The sequence below is a fragment of the Athene noctua genome, chromosome 1 (assembly GCF_965140245.1).
Source record: "Athene noctua chromosome 1, bAthNoc1.hap1.1, whole genome shotgun sequence".
NCBI classification, from domain to species: Eukaryota; Metazoa; Chordata; class Aves; order Strigiformes; family Strigidae; genus Athene; species Athene noctua.
Window position 1 is genome coordinate 132,438,010 of NC_134037.1, and position 23,951 is coordinate 132,461,960.

Genomic DNA, 23,951 nt, shown 5'->3' on the forward strand with positions numbered 1-23,951 from the left:
TGTGGTACTGCTTTTTTGGTGTCAATGCACCAGAATAGAATAAGTAGAATAGTGATCAGAAAGCGACAAGAATTTCATTGGTACTTGAGCCAGGAAAGAATTAATTTTTTAAATCCTGAGTTCTGTAGGACTGATGGTTCAATAAACCTAGTTGTCACTGTTGAGGACTGAACCCTGGAGATTCTCTAGGTTCATCTTCTGGTATAGCAAAGCACATAACCTTGATGTTAGTGATTAAGGTTAAGCCTGGATTGGTCCAGAATGCACAGCATCTAAGATGACTGAGTCATGAAGTTCGTGCATTTATTTTGAAACACGCAGAGGAAAGCTGCTCTAAGACTGGGTAGGGTTTTATGAATTCTGTTCAGGGTTTCATACTGTGTTCCACTCTCTGGTATCTGAGAACAAGTGTGAATATACTGTTCATACCTTAAATATGTTAGTATTGATTATAACAGTTTGTTTGAAATTAAGATTTTAATGGCTTTTATTTTAAGGCAGTTGGCTAATGACTTTGTGTGAGGTTGGTTGTCATTGTAATTAGTATTTGTTTTGTTTGTCTTTAAACATTGAATTTGTTTCTTGTGAATGATAGAAATACAGATTAGGATTGTGTCATTTTCTCGTTTCCTGTGCTTATTGCCTGAACCCAGAATAAATTATTTTGATTTAAATGATAATTTAGTTAGATTTTTGTTTTCATTTATAGGGGAAAAAATAAACTCCCAGAGGAAACTATTTCAAAAGAAGAGTCAAAGGACTTGTTTCAAAAGTATTGTAATATTTAAATGGATTTTTTGTTTTTCGCTCAGTCCCTTTCCCCAATCTCCTTAAATTTTTATCTTGAAACCGTTCTTATATCTTACAGAATAAGTCATTTGCTTTATATCCAAACAGTTTTTTGTCAAATTTACTTGCATGATGAACTTGAACCTTAAATAAATGCTGGAGATGGAGAAGGGAGGAGAACTTTAACTAGGCACTCTGCTCCTCTCCCCTGCTCCCAGCAATGGAAGGAGAGCATCTGAGTTGCATTTCCTGCAATACTTAAACAAAAAAACCCTTCCAGAAATGTCCACGAATAAACCTTTTCCCCCCAGGCCTGTAGTGCACAGTAGCCTATTTAAATCCATAGGAGAATAATCTCGGCTGCTGTACTGGACTGATCTGTGGTACTGCAAGCAAACCTGTAGAGCCTGGCATTGATTGCTTTTGATCATGCACTGGAACCTGGTTTCTTACGCTTAAGTATGGTGTGAAAGCTGATACTGGTTTTATTTCTTTCTATTTCTTTATAATGACAGTGACTGAGTTAGGGAGAGTTGTCTGAGAGGAGGAAGATGAGCAAGTTAACGTGCTCAAGAGAAAAATGCATCTGGACTGAATGAGGAGTTTGGAGAGTAAAATAGAAGAGTCTAAGATGCAGCCAGTACTGAGCATAGTGCAAGGAGAGAGTGTGAGGCTGCAGGGAAGACCAGAGCAACAGGCTCCTGCTGTGACAGACAGAAGGACATTTCTTAGGTTCCTGGAGAGTCTTGTTAATATTCTTACATAATTTTTCTTTGCTACCTTCTATGTTGGCACTGCTTTAATTTCTATGAGAAAAATCTCCTCTGAAGCTGTGATTTACTTGTATGTTATCTCTATTTCATGGCTTTCCTTTATATTTTTTTCCAGCTGATGAGTTTGGGTCTGACAGTGTAAGTCTTTAATGTTCACCTGTATGATCATGTAGTCTTTGCTGTTGACTTTACGTCCAATTCTGTTGCGTAATTTGCCAAGTATAATTTTAGATTAGCCTTGGTTTGTAACCCAGATTCCCTGTGAAGTGGGTTTTTTTCTTCATATAGCAGGAAAACATTTTTCTAATATTTTGATTTTAATGTGACTGACACAGTATTTTGAAGCAATTTTGAATTATAGTTTTACTCTAGTCTTTTATTGTCTTTCCTCCTCTGCATACTTCTAAAATGTATCCTAATGTCTGGAGAACTTCCTTTTTTTCTTCTCAAAATGCTTATTCTTTGAAATTTTGGTATTGCTGTCTGAAAGAAATTGTAGGCTGCTTCTGCATTCAAGTTTTGGATCGTCTTATTCCAGCTAACTAGCGAAGTGTTTATCCTTTTAAAATGCAGATGCTATTTTGTGCCATTTAATTTTTAGCCAAATCATGTTATGATTGCTTTGTTCAAGGCTATTTCATATGAGAAACTTTTCTGTAATATGTAGACTTCAGTATATACTGAGTCTAAAATAAAATCAGCTATTGTTTATTTGGTGCATGGTTGATGAGAAGGGGGGAAAAAAGTGGTCCTTGTACTGAGGACTGTCTAGACTATGGTGTTATTGCTAGTACTTCATGAGTCTGTTACCCATAATGAAACCATTCCCAGAGATATTTGCGTTTATAAAAGCATTACATAATTATTTTTTGAAATCCAACGCTATTTTGAATAAAAAGCTGCTCAGCAAAACCTGGTTTTGTTACTCATCTCAAAGATGATTTGACCCATTACTGCAGTCTGTTGTACTTCTGTTTCAGTTCATAGCATGTCTGTGATATTCAGCAAGGAGATGGTATTGCTGGGTGACACCGCAACCCTTTGCATGAATCTTTGGGAAATCAGGTTTCCTGATAATTCTCAAGTGAGGTAAACATGATGAGAAGGCAAATAAGCCATTAATCTTCTCTGTTGGACTCCCCTTTCCCTCCGAAGCGGTGTATATCTGTACCAAGAGGAACATAAGTGTTCCTAACTTTGCAAGATCTATCAGGGTTCAGAGTGGGGTCAGAGAAGGGGAGAGGAGGTGGCCTGCTCTCCTCTTATGAGTCTTGGTTTTAAGTCATTAAAAAATAGAGAAAGGTGATCAACTTCTTAAAGCAAAACGTTCTGTGCCTCACTGAAGCATGCCAGCAAGAACATTAGTGGGCTGCCCCAATTGTTAGACTTGTATAACAGCACTTACTGGGTTTGCTTTACTTGACCTGCAGCTAGAAACTCTTGCCAGTCTTTTTGAGATGTCTGAGAGGAGACATTTGTAAAGGAAAGACTGCTAAAAATGTTCCCTATCAAACTGTGTAATCAGTCAATAGTTAAAATCTTGAGTAGTACCTCTTCAACAGCTGTATCACAGCATTAAAAGTATGGTGCTGCTTTGGGAAAGTATGAGTGGGAATTGGCGAGCTTTTAAAGGTATTTATAAGACATATGTAACAAACCTGTGTTGGTGAAGCAGGGTGATAACTTGCTCCTATTTTTGTAAAAGTTACCTGGTTTTGAAAGGGCTGTTAATCTCAAGATTTGTTATTTATGCCTACCCTGCAAGGAGAAAGTACAGCATAGGAGTATAATTTCTCTTTCCAGTTTAAATTTTTGTTTGCAGCTCTGCTGGTGGTCATAGCAGCTAAGCTAAAAATAAAGTTAACCTTTTTTCGGGCTGCTTAAATTGCTGGAATAATTTGACAGCTACAGGGTGTTATTGCAGAGGGGAGTTGTATGGGATCGGTGTCAAGTTCTCATTGGAACACAAAGGTTGAAAAGAAAGGCTGGTGGAAAATGATGCATGTTAGATAATGAGCAAGCGTGATGAACACTGAGCTTGCTTCAGAAGATTCTCTGGGTGTAGCAAAAACAGAGTAATTGATGGTATTGTCAGATTCTCTTGCTGTAATGAAATCTTGGATTTGCTTTTGAGGATCAGAGTAACCATCTATCTGAAACATGCTGTTTAAAGATGGTTTCTCCCAGCACTTGTTTGATGACCCCTAGGTGAACATCTTATGGAAACACTATCAAAATCATTCAGTCCAGATATGCTTCAGAGTTTTAAACTTCATGTATCTTTTACTATACTATATGTATCTTCAACATCTTTTTAAATAATTAGTGTAGCACAAGCTTTGAAGATGCTTTATTGTGAGTTAAACCAAGCAGTTTGTACTAGTGGGTTTGTATCAGTCTCCAATCTTTATTTTTCTAAACAATGTTTGATTGTGAACCTGAATGACTTTAAGAGAGAAAATCAAGACCACAATCCTTGAGCAACTCAGAACATTGTCTTCAGCAAAACTAGAAATCGTGGGTTGTTGTCTTACGTGATGCTTTCTGAAAGGAGAGTTCTGAAATTTGTGATGTGGAGTGTTTTTGTAATGTTAACTGTCTAAGAATACAATGAAGATGTGCAGTTTGTCAGGTAGTAGGTACATGACAAAGTACCAATGCAAACTGGCAAAATTGTAAACTTCCTATATTACTAGCAGTGCATTTCTAAACCTTGCATTTGGATGTATTCTGTCTAGAGACACCCTAGCTGCATTATGTGAAGGTGACCTGATAATGTACACATACAGATACATGTCTAGATATGTTTTGAAGGGTGTTAAAAGACCTTTCCCAAGTAATGATGATGTGGAGTTTTTAAGTTGATGCCTGCATACAGACATGCCCATTCTCATGCACAAAAATTTAATGAAATTATTTCATATTTTCCCACACTAGAACTGTCTCACACATCTATAGTGCTTTCATGCCTCTCCTGTTCTCTCAACTCACATGCCATGAAAATGGCTAATGTAATCTGAGATGCCTGCCAGCTCTGTCTTGGGATAATGTGTTCTGGGAGGAAGATAAAATTGTCAATGAAGTCACACTGTGTTTGCATTTGTGTTACCTAGTAGAGCCTCAAGGCTGCAATGCAGTGCCATATCTCTTCCCTAACACATGACCAAATAAAGCTGTTCGCTCTTTTATGAGGGATTTTTGTCTGGCACATTCAGTGTCATCAATGTAATGTGCTGCTGCTTCATACATATGGGAAAAAATGACATTTTAAGGTGTGTGTTGTTTAATAAATAAGATGTATCCAAGAGAGCAACTCAAGGATTCAGTTGGGTCAACTAGCAAGCTGTTGTTTTTTTTTTTTTTTTTTTTAAACTTGCCAGTGGACTACTTGGTTTCTACCACCTTGTTGAGTGTGTCCTGTTGCCTGGCTTGCTGCACAGCCTTATCTCAGCCTTTTGCTACCAGCGCTGCTGATAAACCCTCATGACCTGGGAGAAAGTTGCTGAGCCAGCTGCCAGCTGCCCACTGCTGCAGCGTGGGAAGCTCTTGTGCAGATTTCTGTGTTGCTAAGCAATGGAGATCTGACAGTGCATTTCTCTGCCCTACTGGAGAGCAGAAGCAACAGTGCTCCCAAGCCCCGCAGAGAAAATGCATTTGTCAGACTGCAAGGGCATGAGGCTCTTCTGGCGAGGAGCTGAGTCAGGCAAAGGAGTCTGTTTTTCCTCTACCTTTGGCAAGTATGATACAGCTTGGGAGAGTAATGAGATTTCTTCATCCAGTTTGTGGTCTAGAAAACAAGAAGTGGAATATTTCTTTTAAGCGCTACAAGAAAATTATTTAACAGATGTTTTTTTAAATTACCCTGGGAAATATTCTTTAGTTTATTTGACATTTTTGTCATCTGTCATTGTAACAGTTATTGGGCTGCCTGAGCTGTTCCGACACTATCATCTGTTGTCATCTGATTAGTTGTCATTTACTTTTGAAGTTCACGTAATCAGGTATCAAGGGTGTTGAGTTTTGTGGACCTTTTTTTTTTTCCGTGGGGTTTTCTTTTTAGCTGCCAAATAACCTGCAAGTTTAAAACATTATGGAGACACACTTTTACTGGGAAGAAACTAAGTGATACACCCTAAAGTAAAAACCAAGGGATGACCTTTTGAAAATATGGATAAAAACTTCTGGTTGTAAAACCCTAATGAAGAGACAAACAGGAGAAACTTCTGATTAACATCTTTTTTCTGTGCATGTTTTCAGCTTCTGAGTCTGTGTGGAGGATAAGTGAAAACAAAAAAGGGATGAGAAATATATATGTAAACAAATATGTTCTTCACTTGTTCTGATGGGGAAAAAAAAGTCCTATTTGGTGAGCAGTAGTTTTTATTTTGTGATCTACCCATTGTTGCCTTTTTCTGTGGCACATGAAAGGGGAAAGAAAACCCATTCACACTAACTTGTAAAGAGAGGTACTTTCATGGCGCACATTTCAGCCTTATCTCTGTAATTCAAGTCCTATTCAATTTTAAAGTAAATGAAACTGGCCTTAGGACAGGTCTATGGAGCTGTGTCCTCTGCAAAGTCAGTAATGAGTGACTACACTGAGACAATGTTGAATATTATGTATACATTGAATGCGTATTTTTTTGGCCCATAACAGAAATTTTTCAAAGATAAGATTTAAATAAAGAGCATAACTCTCGAGTTGCTGGCCAAATTTAGAATTAGAGCAGTATTCTGATAATGCAAGAAGAGTTCCTTCAGACGGGACGGAAGATCAAACATGATCATTACTTAGCCTCCAAAAACTTGCTCATGGCAGGTACCTACTGGGGAAATGTAAGAGCAGGAAAAGCCTGTTGTAAGTGAGCTTCTCTAAGAGCACTCTCCAGGCTTGCAAAAGTTTGTGCAGCATTAGTGCTTCTGTGGTCAGAGGCGGCAAGTTTTATTTAATCACTTTGTTAATTTTTTCTGTGTTTTTTGTCCAATCTGCTTTTGAGTCCATGCAAACTTAAGAGCACCTGCTACATTCCATTATGACTGGTTCCATAGTTTGATTCCATATTGTGTAGAAAAGTTTTTAGTTTTGAAGCATCCTCTCTGTCTTAGGTAACTCACTTTGGTATTGGAAAACAACCATCCATTCTTCTTTGCCATTCATGAGTTTGTGGAACTTCACATGCCCTCAGTTGTGTGCCTTTCTTACATGGAGAGTATTGGTCTATTAAGTAATTTCTCATTCATATTTTTTTTTCTACACCTTATACCTTGTTATCCCCTTTCTTTATATATTTTCAAGTTCTTTTTTTTCTTTGAGAGGAAGACTAAAACTTTGTTCTGATTCTGTTTTGTTCACTGATCCTTTCCTAATTGCATTTTGCATCTTTTAGGCTCCTTAATGAGTCTAGAAAAGCCACCCTATAGTGGGTTTCTGCAGTAGGATTACTTTTCAAAAGGCTCATCCACTGTATACAGTATTTCTGAATGACTCGATTTAAAAATACGACGATTTAAAAATACGACGATTTAAAAATACGACGATTTAAAAATACGACGATTTAAAAATACGACGATTTAAAAATACGACGATTTAAAAATACGACGATTTAAAAATACGACGATTTAAAAATACGACGATTTAAAAATACGACGATTTAAAAATACGACGATTTAAAAATACGACGATTTAAAAATACGACGATTTAAAAATACGACGATTTAAAAATACGACGATTTAAAAATACGACGATTTAAAAATACGACGATTTAAAAATACGACGATTTAAAAATACGACGATTTAAAAATACGACGATTTAAAAATACGACGATTTAAAAATACGACGATTTAAAAATACGACGATTTAAAAATACGACGATTTAAAAATACGACGATTTAAAAATACGACGATTTAAAAATACGACGATTTAAAAATACGACGATTTAAAAATACGACGATTTAAAAATACGACGATTTAAAAATACGACGATTTAAAAATACGACGATTTAAAAATACGACGATTTAAAAATACGACGATTTAAAAATACGACGATTTAAAAATACGACGATTTAAAAATACGACGATTTAAAAATACGACGATTTAAAAATACGACGATTTAAAAATACGACGATTTAAAAATACGACGATTTAAAAATACGACGATTTAAAAATACGACGATTTAAAAATACGACGATTTAAAAATACGACGATTTAAAAATACGACGATTTAAAAATACGACGATTTAAAAATACGACGATTTAAAAATACGACGATTTAAAAATACGACGATTTAAAAATACGACGATTTAAAAATACGACGATTTAAAAATACGACGATTTAAAAATACGACGATTTAAAAATACGACGATTTAAAAATACGACGATTTAAAAATACGACGATTTAAAAATACGACGATTTAAAAATACGACGATTTAAAAATACGACGATTTAAAAATACGACGATTTAAAAATACGACGATTTAAAAATACGACGATTTAAAAATACGACGATTTAAAAATACGACGATTTAAAAATACGACGATTTAAAAATACGACGATTTAAAAATACGACGATTTAAAAATACGACGATTTAAAAATACGACGATTTAAAAATACGACGATTTAAAAATACGACGATTTAAAAATACGACGATTTAAAAATACGACGATTTAAAAATACGACGATTTAAAAATACGACGATTTAAAAATACGACGATTTAAAAATACGACGATTTAAAAATACGACGATTTAAAAATACGACGATTTAAAAATACGACGATTTAAAAATACGACGATTTAAAAATACGACGATTTAAAAATACGACGATTTAAAAATACGACGATTTAAAAATACGACGATTTAAAAATACGACGATTTAAAAATACGACGATTTAAAAATACGACGATTTAAAAATACGACGATTTAAAAATACGACGATTTAAAAATACGACGATTTAAAAATACGACGATTTAAAAATACGACGATTTAAAAATACGACGATTTAAAAATACGACGATTTAAAAATACGACGATTTAAAAATACGACGATTTAAAAATACGACGATTTAAAAATACGACGATTTAAAAATACGACGATTTAAAAATACGACGATTTAAAAATACGACGATTTAAAAATACGACGATTTAAAAATACGACGATTTAAAAATACGACGATTTAAAAATACGACGATTTAAAAATACGACGATTTAAAAATACGACGATTTAAAAATACGACGATTTAAAAATACGACGATTTAAAAATACGACGATTTAAAAATACGACGATTTAAAAATACGACGATTTAAAAATACGACGATTTAAAAATACGACGATTTAAAAATACGACGATTTAAAAATACGACGATTTAAAAATACGACGATTTAAAAATACGACGATTTAAAAATACGACGATTTAAAAATACGACGATTTAAAAATACGACGATTTAAAAATACGACGATTTAAAAATACGACGATTTAAAAATACGACGATTTAAAAATACGACGATTTAAAAATACGACGATTTAAAAATACGACGATTTAAAAATACGACGATTTAAAAATACGACGATTTAAAAATACGACGATTTAAAAATACGACGATTTAAAAATACGACGATTTAAAAATACGACGATTTAAAAATACGACGATTTAAAAATACGACGATTTAAAAATACGACGATTTAAAAATACGACGATTTAAAAATACGACGATTTAAAAATACGACGATTTAAAAATACGACGATTTAAAAATACGACGATTTAAAAATACGACGATTTAAAAATACGACGATTTAAAAATACGACGATTTAAAAATACGACGATTTAAAAATACGACGATTTAAAAATACGACGATTTAAAAATACGACGATTTAAAAATACGACGATTTAAAAATACGACGATTTAAAAATACGACGATTTAAAAATACGACGATTTAAAAATACGACGATTTAAAAATACGACGATTTAAAAATACGACGATTTAAAAATACGACGATTTAAAAATACGACGATTTAAAAATACGACGATTTAAAAATACGACGATTTAAAAATACGACGATTTAAAAATACGACGATTTAAAAATACGACGATTTAAAAATACGACGATTTAAAAATACGACGATTTAAAAATACGACGATTTAAAAATACGACGATTTAAAAATACGACGATTTAAAAATACGACGATTTAAAAATACGACGATTTAAAAATACGACGATTTAAAAATACGACGATTTAAAAATACGACGATTTAAAAATACGACGATTTAAAAATACGACGATTTAAAAATACGACGATTTAAAAATACGACGATTTAAAAATACGACGATTTAAAAATACGACGATTTAAAAATACGACGATTTAAAAATACGACGATTTAAAAATACGACGATTTAAAAATACGACGATTTAAAAATACGACGATTTAAAAATACGACGATTTAAAAATACGACGATTTAAAAATACGACGATTTAAAAATACGACGATTTAAAAATACGACGATTTAAAAATACGACGATTTAAAAATACGACGATTTAAAAATACGACGATTTAAAAATACGACGATTTAAAAATACGACGATTTAAAAATACGACGATTTAAAAATACGACGATTTAAAAATACGACGATTTAAAAATACGACGATTTAAAAATACGACGATTTAAAAATACGACGATTTAAAAATACGACGATTTAAAAATACGACGATTTAAAAATACGACGATTTAAAAATACGACGATTTAAAAATACGACGATTTAAAAATACGACGATTTAAAAATACGACGATTTAAAAATACGACGATTTAAAAATACGACGATTTAAAAATACGACGATTTAAAAATACGACGATTTAAAAATACGACGATTTAAAAATACGACGATTTAAAAATACGACGATTTAAAAATACGACGATTTAAAAATACGACGATTTAAAAATACGACGATTTAAAAATACGACGATTTAAAAATACGACGATTTAAAAATACGACGATTTAAAAATACGACGATTTAAAAATACGACGATTTAAAAATACGACGATTTAAAAATACGACGATTTAAAAATACGACGATTTAAAAATACGACGATTTAAAAATACGACGATTTAAAAATACGACGATTTAAAAATACGACGATTTAAAAATACGACGATTTAAAAATACGACGATTTAAAAATACGACGATTTAAAAATACGACGATTTAAAAATACGACGATTTAAAAATACGACGATTTAAAAATACGACGATTTAAAAATACGACGATTTAAAAATACGACGATTTAAAAATACGACGATTTAAAAATACGACGATTTAAAAATACGACGATTTAAAAATACGACGATTTAAAAATACGACGATTTAAAAATACGACGATTTAAAAATACGACGATTTAAAAATACGACGATTTAAAAATACGACGATTTAAAAATACGACGATTTAAAAATACGACGATTTAAAAATACGACGATTTAAAAATACGACGATTTAAAAATACGACGATTTAAAAATACGACGATTTAAAAATACGACGATTTAAAAATACGACGATTTAAAAATACGACGATTTAAAAATACGACGATTTAAAAATACGACGATTTAAAAATACGACGATTTAAAAATACGACGATTTAAAAATACGACGATTTAAAAATACGACGATTTAAAAATACGACGATTTAAAAATACGACGATTTAAAAATACGACGATTTAAAAATACGACGATTTAAAAATACGACGATTTAAAAATACGACGATTTAAAAATACGACGATTTAAAAATACGACGATTTAAAAATACGACGATTTAAAAATACGACGATTTAAAAATACGACGATTTTCTCTTATCCTGTGGCAGGTTAGTTTTCTTAAGAGCCTTTGTTTTCACATATCTTCTGTATATATTCTCTGTCCATATGCAAGTTGAGTCTTCTTAAGAAGACTGTGACGTTGATGCTAAGGTAAGATTTTTCTCTACAGAATTTCTGTCTTTTCCTTAGTTCACCTAATTCAAAGCTGTCCTCGGACCGATGCTGCTAACTGGGCAAATAGTGTTTTGTAAACACTGTTTTGCTTCACTGCAATAGATGTCATGTTTATTCAGAATATGGTTGTTCTCTAAAACTTGCAGATCTGTGCAGGCAGGATGCAATCTGGCTGTGCGCATTCCTTTTTATGTGTTTTACAGTATTGGTGCCGTAGATAAAGGCAACTGTGCATAGCTAAGAATATTTTTTGAATGTTATTGCTGTTTCATCAAACTGTCACAAGTGTGCCTATGCATATCAGGAAAATTCACCATGAGCAGCTGTTGTTTTCTGTTCTTTTTAATAATATATTATTTCCATTGAATTCTTCTCACCCAGTTTTTATTAGCTCAAGTACCAACACATTTAGGTCAGTTGTTCTCAGTGGCTTTTTTATATGTTTCGGAACTGTTGTATAAATCCTATGGCATTATTCAGAAGATTGAAAATTCTGCCTTTAAAAAAGAAAGAAGAGATGCACAGACTTAAAGTGAAATTAAATAAACACAGCTCATTTGTATAACCTGCTGTCTACATCAAGTGCTAATGAAGAAATTAAGTCATATTGCATTTCAGGGCTTAGGCTCAAATTGAGAATTCTTATTTTCTCTAATAGCATCCTCTCCTGTTTTTAACTTATAAACTAGATAATTTGCTCTGAGGAAAAAAAAAAAAGTATTTGTTTCCTGTTGGCAATCTTTGGACTTCTGTTTGTGTTGATCTGGGAATTGTTGAGGTTGTGAGAACGCTATTGCTGAATTCAAACTTGTTCCCTATCATTTGGAGCTAAGAACAGATGGTGTAATAAGGAAATTAATTTAAGACTTATAGAGTCTGTGTTGGACTGTGTTAAAATATCAAGTAAACAGGCATGACAACTACATAAAGATTAGCATACAGAGCTCTAAAACTAAATATGTTAGGAACAACTACATGTAAAAAATGGGAGGCAGATGCACGTACACCTTACTGTCGGCTGTAATTCAGGAACAGCTCAACGACAAGAGTCCAGTACTGTGCTTGTGCCTAATGCAGTACTATTGTTCACACAAGTCTTGCCCCATTCTGATGAAGTTTTATGGCTACAACATGGAAATCAGCTTCTCAGCTGTTTTAAAGAAAATTTAGAATGTGGTTTGGACCTAAATATGTGGAAGCAGCACAAGATTTTATCTAAAAATAGAAAAGCATATGTGACAAGATGGCTGGTAGACGCGCATGTTTTATGATGCTTTTCCTACTGCCTGGCTGACAGTCATTTAGCTTACAATTGCCTGTAAGAAATTGTACCTTTACTGTCTCAGAAGATCAGTACTTAGCTTGCTTCATATGTAAGATTTCTGAACTCAGGTCACACGATTATACTGGAGTCCAGATAACATCTTGCTATCTTATTTACTGTCAAATATGAATCTCGATTTGCTCACTGCTGGCCTTGACTACTGCCTGTATTTAGGTTCTGCAAAGTTCTGAGCCATCATTTATAGGTACTCTTCCCTTCAATCTTCCACTTCCTAATTTCTCAAAATGGAGTTGTTCCAGATGTGTATTTTTGGTTAGTTTCAGTTGACTGCTTTCATGTGTGTAGCTGATTGCCATCAACATTCACTTCTTGACCATTATTCTTGCCTGCCTTCCGATACACTTTTATCCCCTCCTTTGTGTTCAATTTTATGCCATGTCCTCTCCCTCTTACCTTTCCTACTCTGAAGCTCATCCTAGTCTTTCTTTCCTGACATTGCAGCCTTTCAGTTATCACTAGGTCTTAACCTTCCGCTAGCTCAGATAATAGTTCCAGCATTAATCTTAATTATGGTCTGCACATATTCCTCCTCCTATCTACAGTAATTCAGTTTTGTGTTTGTGCTTAAAAACAGAATAACAAAAAAAATGAAAAAGACAATTGCAAAGAAACATAGAAAATCAAAGCAGTCTGGTATTAATATGTTAAGCCCTTTTCAAATTTAGTTTTGAGGATGTTCAGGCTTTGTACTGGAGGGACTGTATTCAACTCTTCCTTGTATGAATTTTTAATTAAACTGAAGCGCTGTGTGATTTAGTTGGAAAGCAAAGGGAAGCAATCAAGTGAAGAGCAGAGAAGAGGAAGGTTTACTGTAGTAAAAATTCCAAATTTAAAAACTTTGTCTAAGGTCTTAAGGACATAAGTATTAAAGCACAGTTTGTTGATTAATAACATCTACCTGCAGGTCCGCTTTTTAATAAATTCAAAGACTAGCATACGCTTCATCGCTTCACTTCAGTTGCTTCCTCATTTCTAAAATTAAGGAAAGCATTACAATTTGATTATTTAATGTGTTTATATGCGAAGATAATTTACTGTCTTGTATAAAAGATTAGGAACTCATTTTCATGTTGCCTATTATCAGCAGTTTAACAGAACTAAGCAATCAACATGCTTAGGTTTTTTTGTTTTGCTTTTTTAATTAGTATAGGATGTTAAAGGCAATTGATTTCTTCATGCATACTTAAAGGCTTATTCATTGCATTTTATGGCTTAGCTGAAATCATATATTGTAGTTTTGTATGAAATGTATAGTTTCGTTGACTGATTGAGGCATTTGTTTCACAGTGGAATTAAACTGTTGTTTAGGAAAATGAATTAAATTTTTGAACATTATCTTCTTCCGTGTGAGTCATTAAGATACTTTACAAGTGGTATCCTTCCGTAGTGACAGCTTTATTACCAGAGTCTCATTAGAGATACAGAAAATGGGACTAATAATTGTTTGCTTTTAATTTTCATGTTATATATTTTTCTACCACATCTGTAATTGTCTGTCACGTTAATTCAAGTTTTCAGACTACAGGGTTGCTTCTTTTGAATCTTTCTGAGTAGAAATTGCTATACTTTCCCTAGATCAGTACAGTCTTGCCAAGTCTACATTTTTTGGCCATTCTGAAGCTGGGCAGGCAGGAATATAAACAAGAATATTTATTTTTTAAAGACTGTAATAACTCTGTATTTAATGTCAGACTGAGTTTATCAAGGAAACATTTTTGCTCTGCTGCTAGAGATTAAAATACCTGCCTATGTGAAAAATAACTAATCTTTTAGGTTCAAGGACTACCAGGTTATATGAGGAGGCTTTACATCCCCTATTTTGTTTCTGGAATCACTGCGATAGAATAGGGAGGATGTGCTCTATGCTTGGGCACACTCCAGTTCTCTGGTTGCTCTGGCAGTAGTGTTGGACTGCTCTGAAGTTCAGGTTGCCTTCCAGAGCAGACATTTAACTTGGAAATCAAGTTAAATTATCCCTCAAGACTTTGGTCCTCTTAGATTCGTTCTGCAAATTGATCCTTCCCCTACCCTCAATTAAACACACCAGTAATCAAAGGTGTACTGCACCAGTAGGTGTAGGTTCTGCTTCCAGTAAAGGATGTCTGTCCAGGGCCCTGGAAATAAACCAAGAATTGGCTATGAGTGGTTGAGACCAGTACTATTTCTGGCATACAAGGTCGCTTTGTATCTTAAGGTTCTGTCCATCAGTATCATCTCATTGCCTATGCTGTTTTGAGAGTGAAAGACATTTCCTTACATCCAGATCTTTAGTCTCTACACATAACTAACTACAAATTCCAGCTTTCTAATGCTTATGAAGAAAAGTTGGCTTTCTAGAGCATAAAAAAAGCTTACTTCTGTAGCAGGGATGTCTTGATGAAGAGATGCTTGCTATTTCACAGAATCACAGAATCATTTTGGTTGGAAAAGAACTTGAAGATCCTCCAGTCCAACCATGAACCTCACACTGACTGTTCTCAACTCCACCAGATCCCTCAACACTGGGTCAACCCGACTCTTCAACACCTCCAGGGATGGGGACTCCCCCCTGCCCTGGGCAGCCCATTCCAATGCCCAACAACCCCTTCTGCAAAGAAATACTTCCTAAGAGCCAGTCTGCCCCTGCCCTGGTGCAGCTTGAGGCCATTCCCTCTTGTCCTGTCACTTGTTCCTTGGTTCAAGAGACTCATCCCCCCTCTCTGCACCCTCCTTTCAGGGAGCTGTAGAGGGTGATGAGGTCTCCCCTCAGCCTCCTCTTCTCCAGACTAAACCCCCCCAGTTCCCTCAGCCGCTCCCCATCAGACCTGTGCTCCAGACCCTGCACCAGCTCCGTTGCCCTTCTCTGGACACGCTCGAGTCATTCAGTGGCCTTTTTGGGGTGAGGGGCCCAAAATTGAACCCAGTCATTGAGATGCGGCCTCACCAGTGCCGAGTACAGGGGTAAGGGACCCTGTCCTTGCTGGCCACGCTATTGCTGACACAAGCCAGGATGCCATTGGCCTTCTTGGCCACCTGGGCACACTGCTGGCTCCTGTTCAGCCGGCTGTCAATCACCCCCCCCAGGTCCCTCTCTGACTAGCAGCTCTCCAGCCACTCCTCCCCAAGCCTGTAGCGCTGCTGGGAGTTGTTGTGGCCCAAGTGCAGCCCCCGGCATTTGGCCTTAGTGAAACTCCCCTAGCTGGGCTCAGCCCATGGCTCCAGCCTGTCCAGGTCTCTCTGCAGATCCTCCCTACCCTCGAGCAGATCAACACTCCCACCCAACTGGGTGTCGTCTGCAAACTGACTTGAGGGTGCACTCGATCCCCTCATCCAGATCATCAATAAAGATGTTAAACAGGAGTGGCCCCAACACCCAGCCCTGGGGGACACCACTTGTGACCGGCCGCCAACTGGATTTAACTCCGTTCCCCACAACTCTTTGGGCCCGGCCATCCAGACAGTTTTTTTACCCAGCAAAGTGTGTGCCCATCCAAGCCACGAGCAGCCAGTTTTGCCAGGAGAATGCTGTGGGAAATGGTTTCCCTCATCCAGTAAGCAGGTTGTCCTGTCATAGGAGGAGATCAGATTTGTCAGGCAGGACCTGTCTTTCATAATCCCATGCTGACCTGGGCCTGATCATCTGGTTGTCCCGCATGTGTTTTGTGATGGTACTCAGGACGAGCTGCTTTATCAGTTTACCGGGCACCGAAGCCAAACTGACAGGCCTGTAATTTCCTGGATCATCCTTCCAACTCTTCTTATATATGGGCATCACATTGGCCAATTTCCAATCTGACGGACTATTTGTATGATATATATAGAGGCAGTTGTCTTCAGTAACAGCCTGATGCTTTATCCAACTACTTGTTTTGACTCAAGCAATCTTGCTAATTCTCTTAGCTTTCTTCTAAACATAGCTGGCGGTGGTATCTGCAAGCTGTCCTTGTAAACAACAAGATTCTATTAGATTCCTGTGTGATTTTGTCACTGGTCTAGGAAATACTAAAACTATGCCTTGACTGTAAACAAACTAATGAGAATCCCACTTCTGGATTTTTCATTTGCTATCACTTCTGCTTAATAATAAAATATTTAGTTTTCACTCGCTGCATAAGGTAGAGGAATAAAAATGGTTACATGCACCTATTAGGCCTATTATATATGACTTTCCTTAGAGGAAGAGTGGCCTCGTGGTATTTTTTCCACTTAAGCTGGTTTCCTTGACTTTGTAGCATGTGTTTTGGTAATGAGATCCATTTAAATAGACTGTATTTCCTTCAGGTTTGTTACTACCCTGACTGGTCTCTGGATAGATGCCTGTGTGTTGTAAGATACTAACATCCTTGTAACACAGGAGTGTTAGAGTACAGACAGACAGAGGGTGAAAGGGAAAGAAAGAAAATTCTTTCCCTAGTGAGTCAGGGGAGAGAATGGGAAGAATGAAAACAAGAAAAACCCATGGGTGGAGATAAAGGTAGTTTAACAAGTGAAGGAAGGGGTGGGGTGGGGTGGGGGAGTCATGCAGAGACGATTATTTGCCACCTCTGGCAAGCAGGCTGAAGCTGAGAAATGGCTACCTGCCAGACTAAACACACCTTCTCCCTCTAGCTTTTACCACAGAGCAGGATGTTATATGGTATGGAGTGTCCTTCTGGCCAGTTTGGGTCAGCTATCATGGCTGTGTCCCCTCCCACCCCTGACTTATTTGCTGTGGTGGGACAGGGGGGAAAAAGGAAAAAGCCTTGATGCTGTGCAAGCACAGCTCAGCAATAGCCCAGATTATTTTGTGTCATCAACACTGTTTTAGTCACAAATCCAGAGCACGCATCAGCATCATACAGACTGCTATGAGGCAATTGGCTCCATCCCAGCCAGGCCCAGTACATCTGCTTAGCCCTCAACCTGGGCTGATGAAAGCCCTCATTAAAGTTTTTTTTTGGAAGAAGTTCAGAGATACCTGTGTGTGGTATAAACCTGTTGAAAATGGGCATATGAGTAACATAAAATAATCAGAGTTTCTGTGAAGCACCTATTTGATGATTACTTTTCAACTCGGAATGTGTAGCTTCAGTTTGCTGGTGTAGAGTTCTAACTTGCCATCTTGTTCCTTATTTACGTAATGTATCTGTTTGTCAAATTTTCAGTCTTCTCTGACCATAATTGATCTATGCTAGTTCACATATTTTATCTAGTACCTCACTGCTCATAGTCTCTTCTGCTTCTGCATAATAAATACACTAAGCAACCCTGTAGCTGGTATCAGACTTTCTAACTCTCTATACTTATCCTTATGGTATAATGAAAATGGGCTGTTTATTTCCTTCATATTCCTTTTGTCATGGAACACATGACAATGGTCTGTCTCCTTGTACTTTGATAGTCTCTTGTGAGACTTTAAAATGATACAAATAAACCAGTTCTTCATCTAGCGCTTTGGCATACTGAAAGACCATTTTTCTTTTAATGGCCCTGCTGTTTACACTTAGTCATATGATTTGCAGATATTTCAGACTGTAGATTTATGTGCTACCAAGTGAAGGAATTATTTGTCTCATCCCAGGAAACTGATGTTTACCTAAATATAAATCTGATTTACTATTTTGCAGTCCTTTGGAATAATACTCTTGCTTAATGGGAGTGTGCATGATTTTGTTAATAGTTCAGCTATTTCACTGCTAAATTCCTTCCATTAGTTCATGATGGATGTTCTGTTTTATTTAGAAGAATGAACACTGCATTCATTAGGCAAACTTCATTAAATTTGGAGCTCAATCAACTAGAACTATAATTATATGGAGAGGAAACTTCCTAATCTGACATTTGTAAAACTAAGCCCTTTTGGAATCGGTTATTATCTTATGTAACATGACCAACTGAGCCTTTGTACGGAACAGAGGCAGACCCTGGGAGGAGTGCCTTCAGCTACGAGAAGTGTTATTTTCTATTATAATTTAATTGTTTTATAGCCTTTTTCACCACAGTGAGACATCTGCTCTTTCTGTATCCGGGGCAATAATAGATCAGACTGGTTGAGGTGGTAGTAAACAGTGTATACTCCTCTAAACCATTATCTCATTGTTTAGAGCTAGTTTATTACTTTCCAAATGACACCTTCTGCAGTTTAAGTCCAGGAAGATCATCCTCTTGTCCTGTAAGGCAAAATTTATGGATCTTAGCATGGTTAGGGAAGGAAAAAAACCCATACTCTGTTACGAATGGAAAATGATTTTTCTTTGGGACTTTAAACTGGATGATTTTTATCAACACCAAGAAGGGGAAGTACTGCTGCCTATGCATTGTAGTCTGTTTTCCCTATAGCACCATGTGTGATGCTAATGCAGACCAGTGATCTTTGAACACTTGTCGTTTCTTCCTGCTTTAGATTTCAGGTGATGCCTTGCTGGTGGTGCAGTACATTTTAAGATGAAGGAAGACAGCTATGACAACATCTCTGCCTGTTCTGGTTAGGTTGTGGACCTCAGCGGACACAGAAGAATTCAGTGAAATGATGTCCTCTCCACACAGTCCAAGAAAAAAAACTGAGAGCAATTGATTTTGCTCTCTAACCCAACCTAATGTAGCCCACATAGTTTTAAGTTGTACCTGTCTTGCAACACAGGACAGCCAAGGTGTTAAGTCTGTTGTCCTCTGCGTTGCCTTATGTCCAGCTCTGCCCTCTATTCTTGTGGGTATAAGATTTCTGGGTATGAACTCTGCATTTTGGACTCTTCTCCCTCAGTACACAGGAGGATGCAATTACCTTGCTCTGTGCTGTCTGAGACTAAAAGAAGACTGGGTAGACAGTCTGTTACAGAATACTGACTTGTTATTTCTTGACCTTTTGGAAATGTGTTCAGCCAAAGAGGCTTAAAAAACAAAGATTGTTCTTCTGAGTCTTCCTCAAGGAAGAAGTGCTGGTGTGCTGTTAGGATTAGTTATCGTGTGTTTAAGGAAGAGGAAAAATAATCCAAATTTAGTTGAAATAGTCTACTTATGATTAAGAAGGAAGAAAAGAAAATAATTTATTATGAGTTGAGATATAAATGCTTTTTTTAGGAGGCTGTGGTAAGAAATAGTTGAGCTCTTCCATGGAGTCTAGAAAACATAACCATACTGATCTGCATCTCAGAAATAGGCACCCATTACTGCTCAAGGAAGAGGCATGTGTGAGCAGAAGGGGCTTTGCTCAGTAATGTTTTGTTGGGTGTGTGTGGGTCTAGGAAAGACAGATGTAAAAGATGAGAGAAGAGGGTAAAAAGGCAGCAGGCAGGAGAGCTTGAACAAATTACTGGAGTGTGGCCAAGACAAAAGCTTAGAGTATGAACCTATGCCTTTAATTGACTCTTAAGGGCAAAAAGTGCTGAACAATTCTGTTTTGTTCTGTTGGACTGCATTTATTTCTGTGGCTGGAAACAACGCAGGAGGATTTTGTGTGAAACAAGTTGTTGGTCAATCCCTATTGGGGACTATTGGTTTAGGTGAGATTTCTATACGCGTGGTTGAAGGCTCGCTTTTAACACTGTGAGGATGAAAGCAAATTTCTTGTCTGTATTTGGCGAAGTCATATTGTTCAGTCAGTGTGGGACGTGTTAGGAAACCATGGACACTTTTGGTCAGTTCTTGGAGAGAGCTCTGTTCCAGCAGTTCTGACCTTTCCACTCTTAGTTTCTGTCTGAATGCGTCTGTTGGATTTGTGAGATGGCAAAAATAATCATGGGCATTTATATGGTCCTTCTTCTATAGTTCTGTGCAAAGAACTCCATGAAAAAGGTTGTTTAAATTTGTATTTTTGAAGATATTTTTGAAGAGCTGGAAAGCAGATATTCTTGTGCCTAACTGATCCCCTTTGTGGACACTTGAATGTACTTCTGATATCTAGAAAACTGAATGATTGTAGAGTGGTCTGAACTCTTTTTTTGAGGGGGGGGGGGGGAATGGGGGGGTGTGGACGGCAGGGCACATGACGCAATGACACACCGATCCATCCTGCTGTGGCGTTTTCTAACCTCATGGTAACTGTAGAATATGAGAGCTTACTGATGTGGTTATCACTGTGTTTAAGTTAGAAGGCTTTTATTTTCTGAAACGATAACAAGAGCAGCTTTCAGATTTCCCAAGGCTCTGTATCCCTATTTGTTCAAACACCTTGTGCATTTGAAGATTTTTATCAATGCGGTTTAAATAAAGGAACAGAAATTACTTTGAGTGCCATAGCAGTATAACACATTCCAACATTATGTCAAAAATACCTTGTCAGCTAATACTGAAGTTAGTCCTTGTGTCATGGTCTGATTTGCATATTTTTGAAGTGATAAATTAGATAACTGTCACATTATGCTTATGAAAAGCTGCGAAATTTAGTGCATGCTGTAACTCTGCTCAAAGCAAACTCCACTTCAGCACAAGCGATGGAATTAGTCGTTTGGCTGACAGTGTTAAACCTCACAGTACTTGGGCACCGAGGTGAATTCATTTCCTGAGACACTGATACGCCTGGTGGCCAGTTTGTCAAAGGATATGTCTTTTAATTAAACTTTCGAAAGTTAGTGTCCCTATCAGTGCTTGGATATTCTTAGCAAACACCACTGACTTCAGGCTTTCCATATCTAGTTTAAATTAATTAAAACAGATGCACAGCTATTTTGGAAGAAATTAGTTAGTGATTACTCTCTTATAGAGATTTTGTTTAATTCTTTATTATTCAGGGAAAGAAATCCCTGAAAATGGGAGTTAAGCTTGCATGTAAGTATCAGTTATTTAGATGTCTGAAAGAAATACACTGTGGGTGATGGCTTAATTCAGTTATTGTTATGCTTGAGGGGTAAAAAAAAAAATCTCTAAACATGTAAAAATCAGAAATGAATGAATAGAAACAACTAAGCAGGAACACTGCTGTAGAGATTCCATTATGGATAAAAAACACATTAAAAAAAAAATAAAAGTGGCTGAATTTGTTAGGAGACTACTGTCATTAAATTGTCAATCATATAGTTATTGTACTGTTTTATAGAATACTGGTATGAAATTCGGCTACTTTCTTAGTGCATAGGAAATTTCATACACTCCATGAAAATAAATAAACCTGTGGTAACTTTTTCTTTCCTCTAGAAACAAAGACCTCTGCCTACTAAGGGTAACAGTTTAGGTTGGGATGGCCTAAGGAGCTCAAGGCTAAAGTGGGCAATGGCTCACCACCTCTTCATCCCTTCTCCCTTGTATAAACTGATGAGTCGCTCATCAGTCACCTAAATTGCTGCTTTTTCAAGTGAATGACATTTTAGGGTAGAGCACCATTGATTTTTATTTGGCTTTAAATTTTCAACTTTGAATAGTTGCAATTGAGGAATCCATTAGCAGCTCATAGTAGGGGTCCCTGCAGGCAGTGACATCTTAGGCCCAGACTTTATCAGTCAAGCCAAGTCAGGGCACCCCTGCTCATCAGTCCATGCTTTCAGTGAGTGACTAGGTAGCTTCCATAACTGCAAAACTTTGAATGTTTCAGGAGTAAATGTTGGAAAGTACCATGCACCACTGCAAGTACCAATTGCTTTAGCTTGTATATGCTTTTTAAAGACTTCTATCCTAGAATTCCTAGTAGCTTTTTGAAGCTGAATGTCTCTCTCTCCTTTTTTTTTTTTTTGTGTCAAAGTACAGTTGCTTATGTTCAGGTTAGGCAGATGAAAAGGGTTTTATTTTCTATCTTTATTCTTTTCTCCCCAGAAGCCAAACTGTGACAGAGGACTGATGCTTTGAAAGAGAAGGGCGATCCTCTTACTAGCTGCTAATTCCTTGCTCATTTTGATTATTCTTTGTCCTGTCATCTTTGTAGTAACGTTGCTTTGCTACTGCTTGGGTTATTTTCTCATGCTTGTGATCTTTAAGAAAAGTAATGAAATAATCACTTGTAATAGAAATCTGTGTTTTTGCATGTAGGAAACTCACAAATGGGTGCTACCATAGTAGATGCATTGGATACTCTTTATATCATGGGACTTCACGACGAATTCAGAGAAGGACAAGAGTGGATTGACAAAAATCTTGATTTCAGTGTGGTGAGTAGAACTTGCCCTAATTTCTCTAGTACTTTTCACAGTGTTCCTCTTGGGGGAGACAGAAGAGATCTTTCAGCTGGAAATTAAAAAACTTATGATTCGAATATCAGATGTAAGCTTTAATGAAGTTCTCTGTAACTTTATTTTGAAAAAAACGCGCCCCAACTCTTTCACACTTTGAAAATACAATAAATAGATGTATCTTTACTTAAAGTGCAAATTATAATTGGATAATGGCAGAAAAAGGAAGTGGCCAGTGAGAATCAGCAGGGCCTGAGAAATGAAGGCAGAAAGTGAGACTTTACTAACTGATAGTAATTGGAAATAACTGAGCTGTGAAAGACAATTTCCCCCCAAACCATGGTATGTAAATTAACAATACAGTCTCTTCTTCCATGTCCTTGAGATGTTTTAACATGAAGAATGCCACTTGAGTTGTCGCAGTTTGCCTACAGGTTCTGAATCTATTGCAGGAGTTTCTCAGTTGGTCATATAGTATCTGACATTCTTTGTCAGAGTTTGGAAGTGTTAAGTGGAAGAAACGGCTCTATTTTATCTTTATTGATTACTGTTCCTATGACTAATTTTGGGGCTGTCACAGACTCTGTGACAGAATTTGTATTTCAATTCTTGGACTTGCCCTATGGTTCCAAAAATAATTTTTCATTCAGTAATGCACAAAATGAAATGTAGGTATACAGTCAGAATTAGGCAGATGCTTACTGTTGGTTTTATGTTATAAACTACATTTCAGAAGTGATTTGCTTCAGCATTTTCCTTTTGTTTTATACATCGGCTGTCTGGCAGACGTTAAAGAAATTCTACTTTGCTTTTTTCAGTTCGTGCCAGTTAATTATTCAGTCTAAAACTGAAGACCCTAAATATAGCAGAGACGGTGTAGACACAATGGTACCATTATGACAGTGAAGAAAATTACTTCTATAACTTTTGTCTCATCTGAGGAAATCTTAATATTAAATTTCCAGAATTA

The 23,951-nt window shown here is 36.4% G+C and overlaps 1 protein-coding gene across 1 annotated transcript in view; it reads left to right on the forward strand.

Annotated features, from left to right (window-relative positions):
* The window catches only part of MAN1A2 (mannosidase alpha class 1A member 2), a 151,114-nt gene that overhangs the window by 46,945 nt on the left and 80,218 nt on the right, over positions 1-23,951 (forward strand). The window contains exon 4 of the mRNA XM_074896783.1: positions 22,842-22,960. Within this exon, the coding sequence (XP_074752884.1) occupies positions 22,842-22,960 (119 nt within the window). The remainder of the gene's footprint in view (positions 1-22,841; positions 22,961-23,951) is intronic.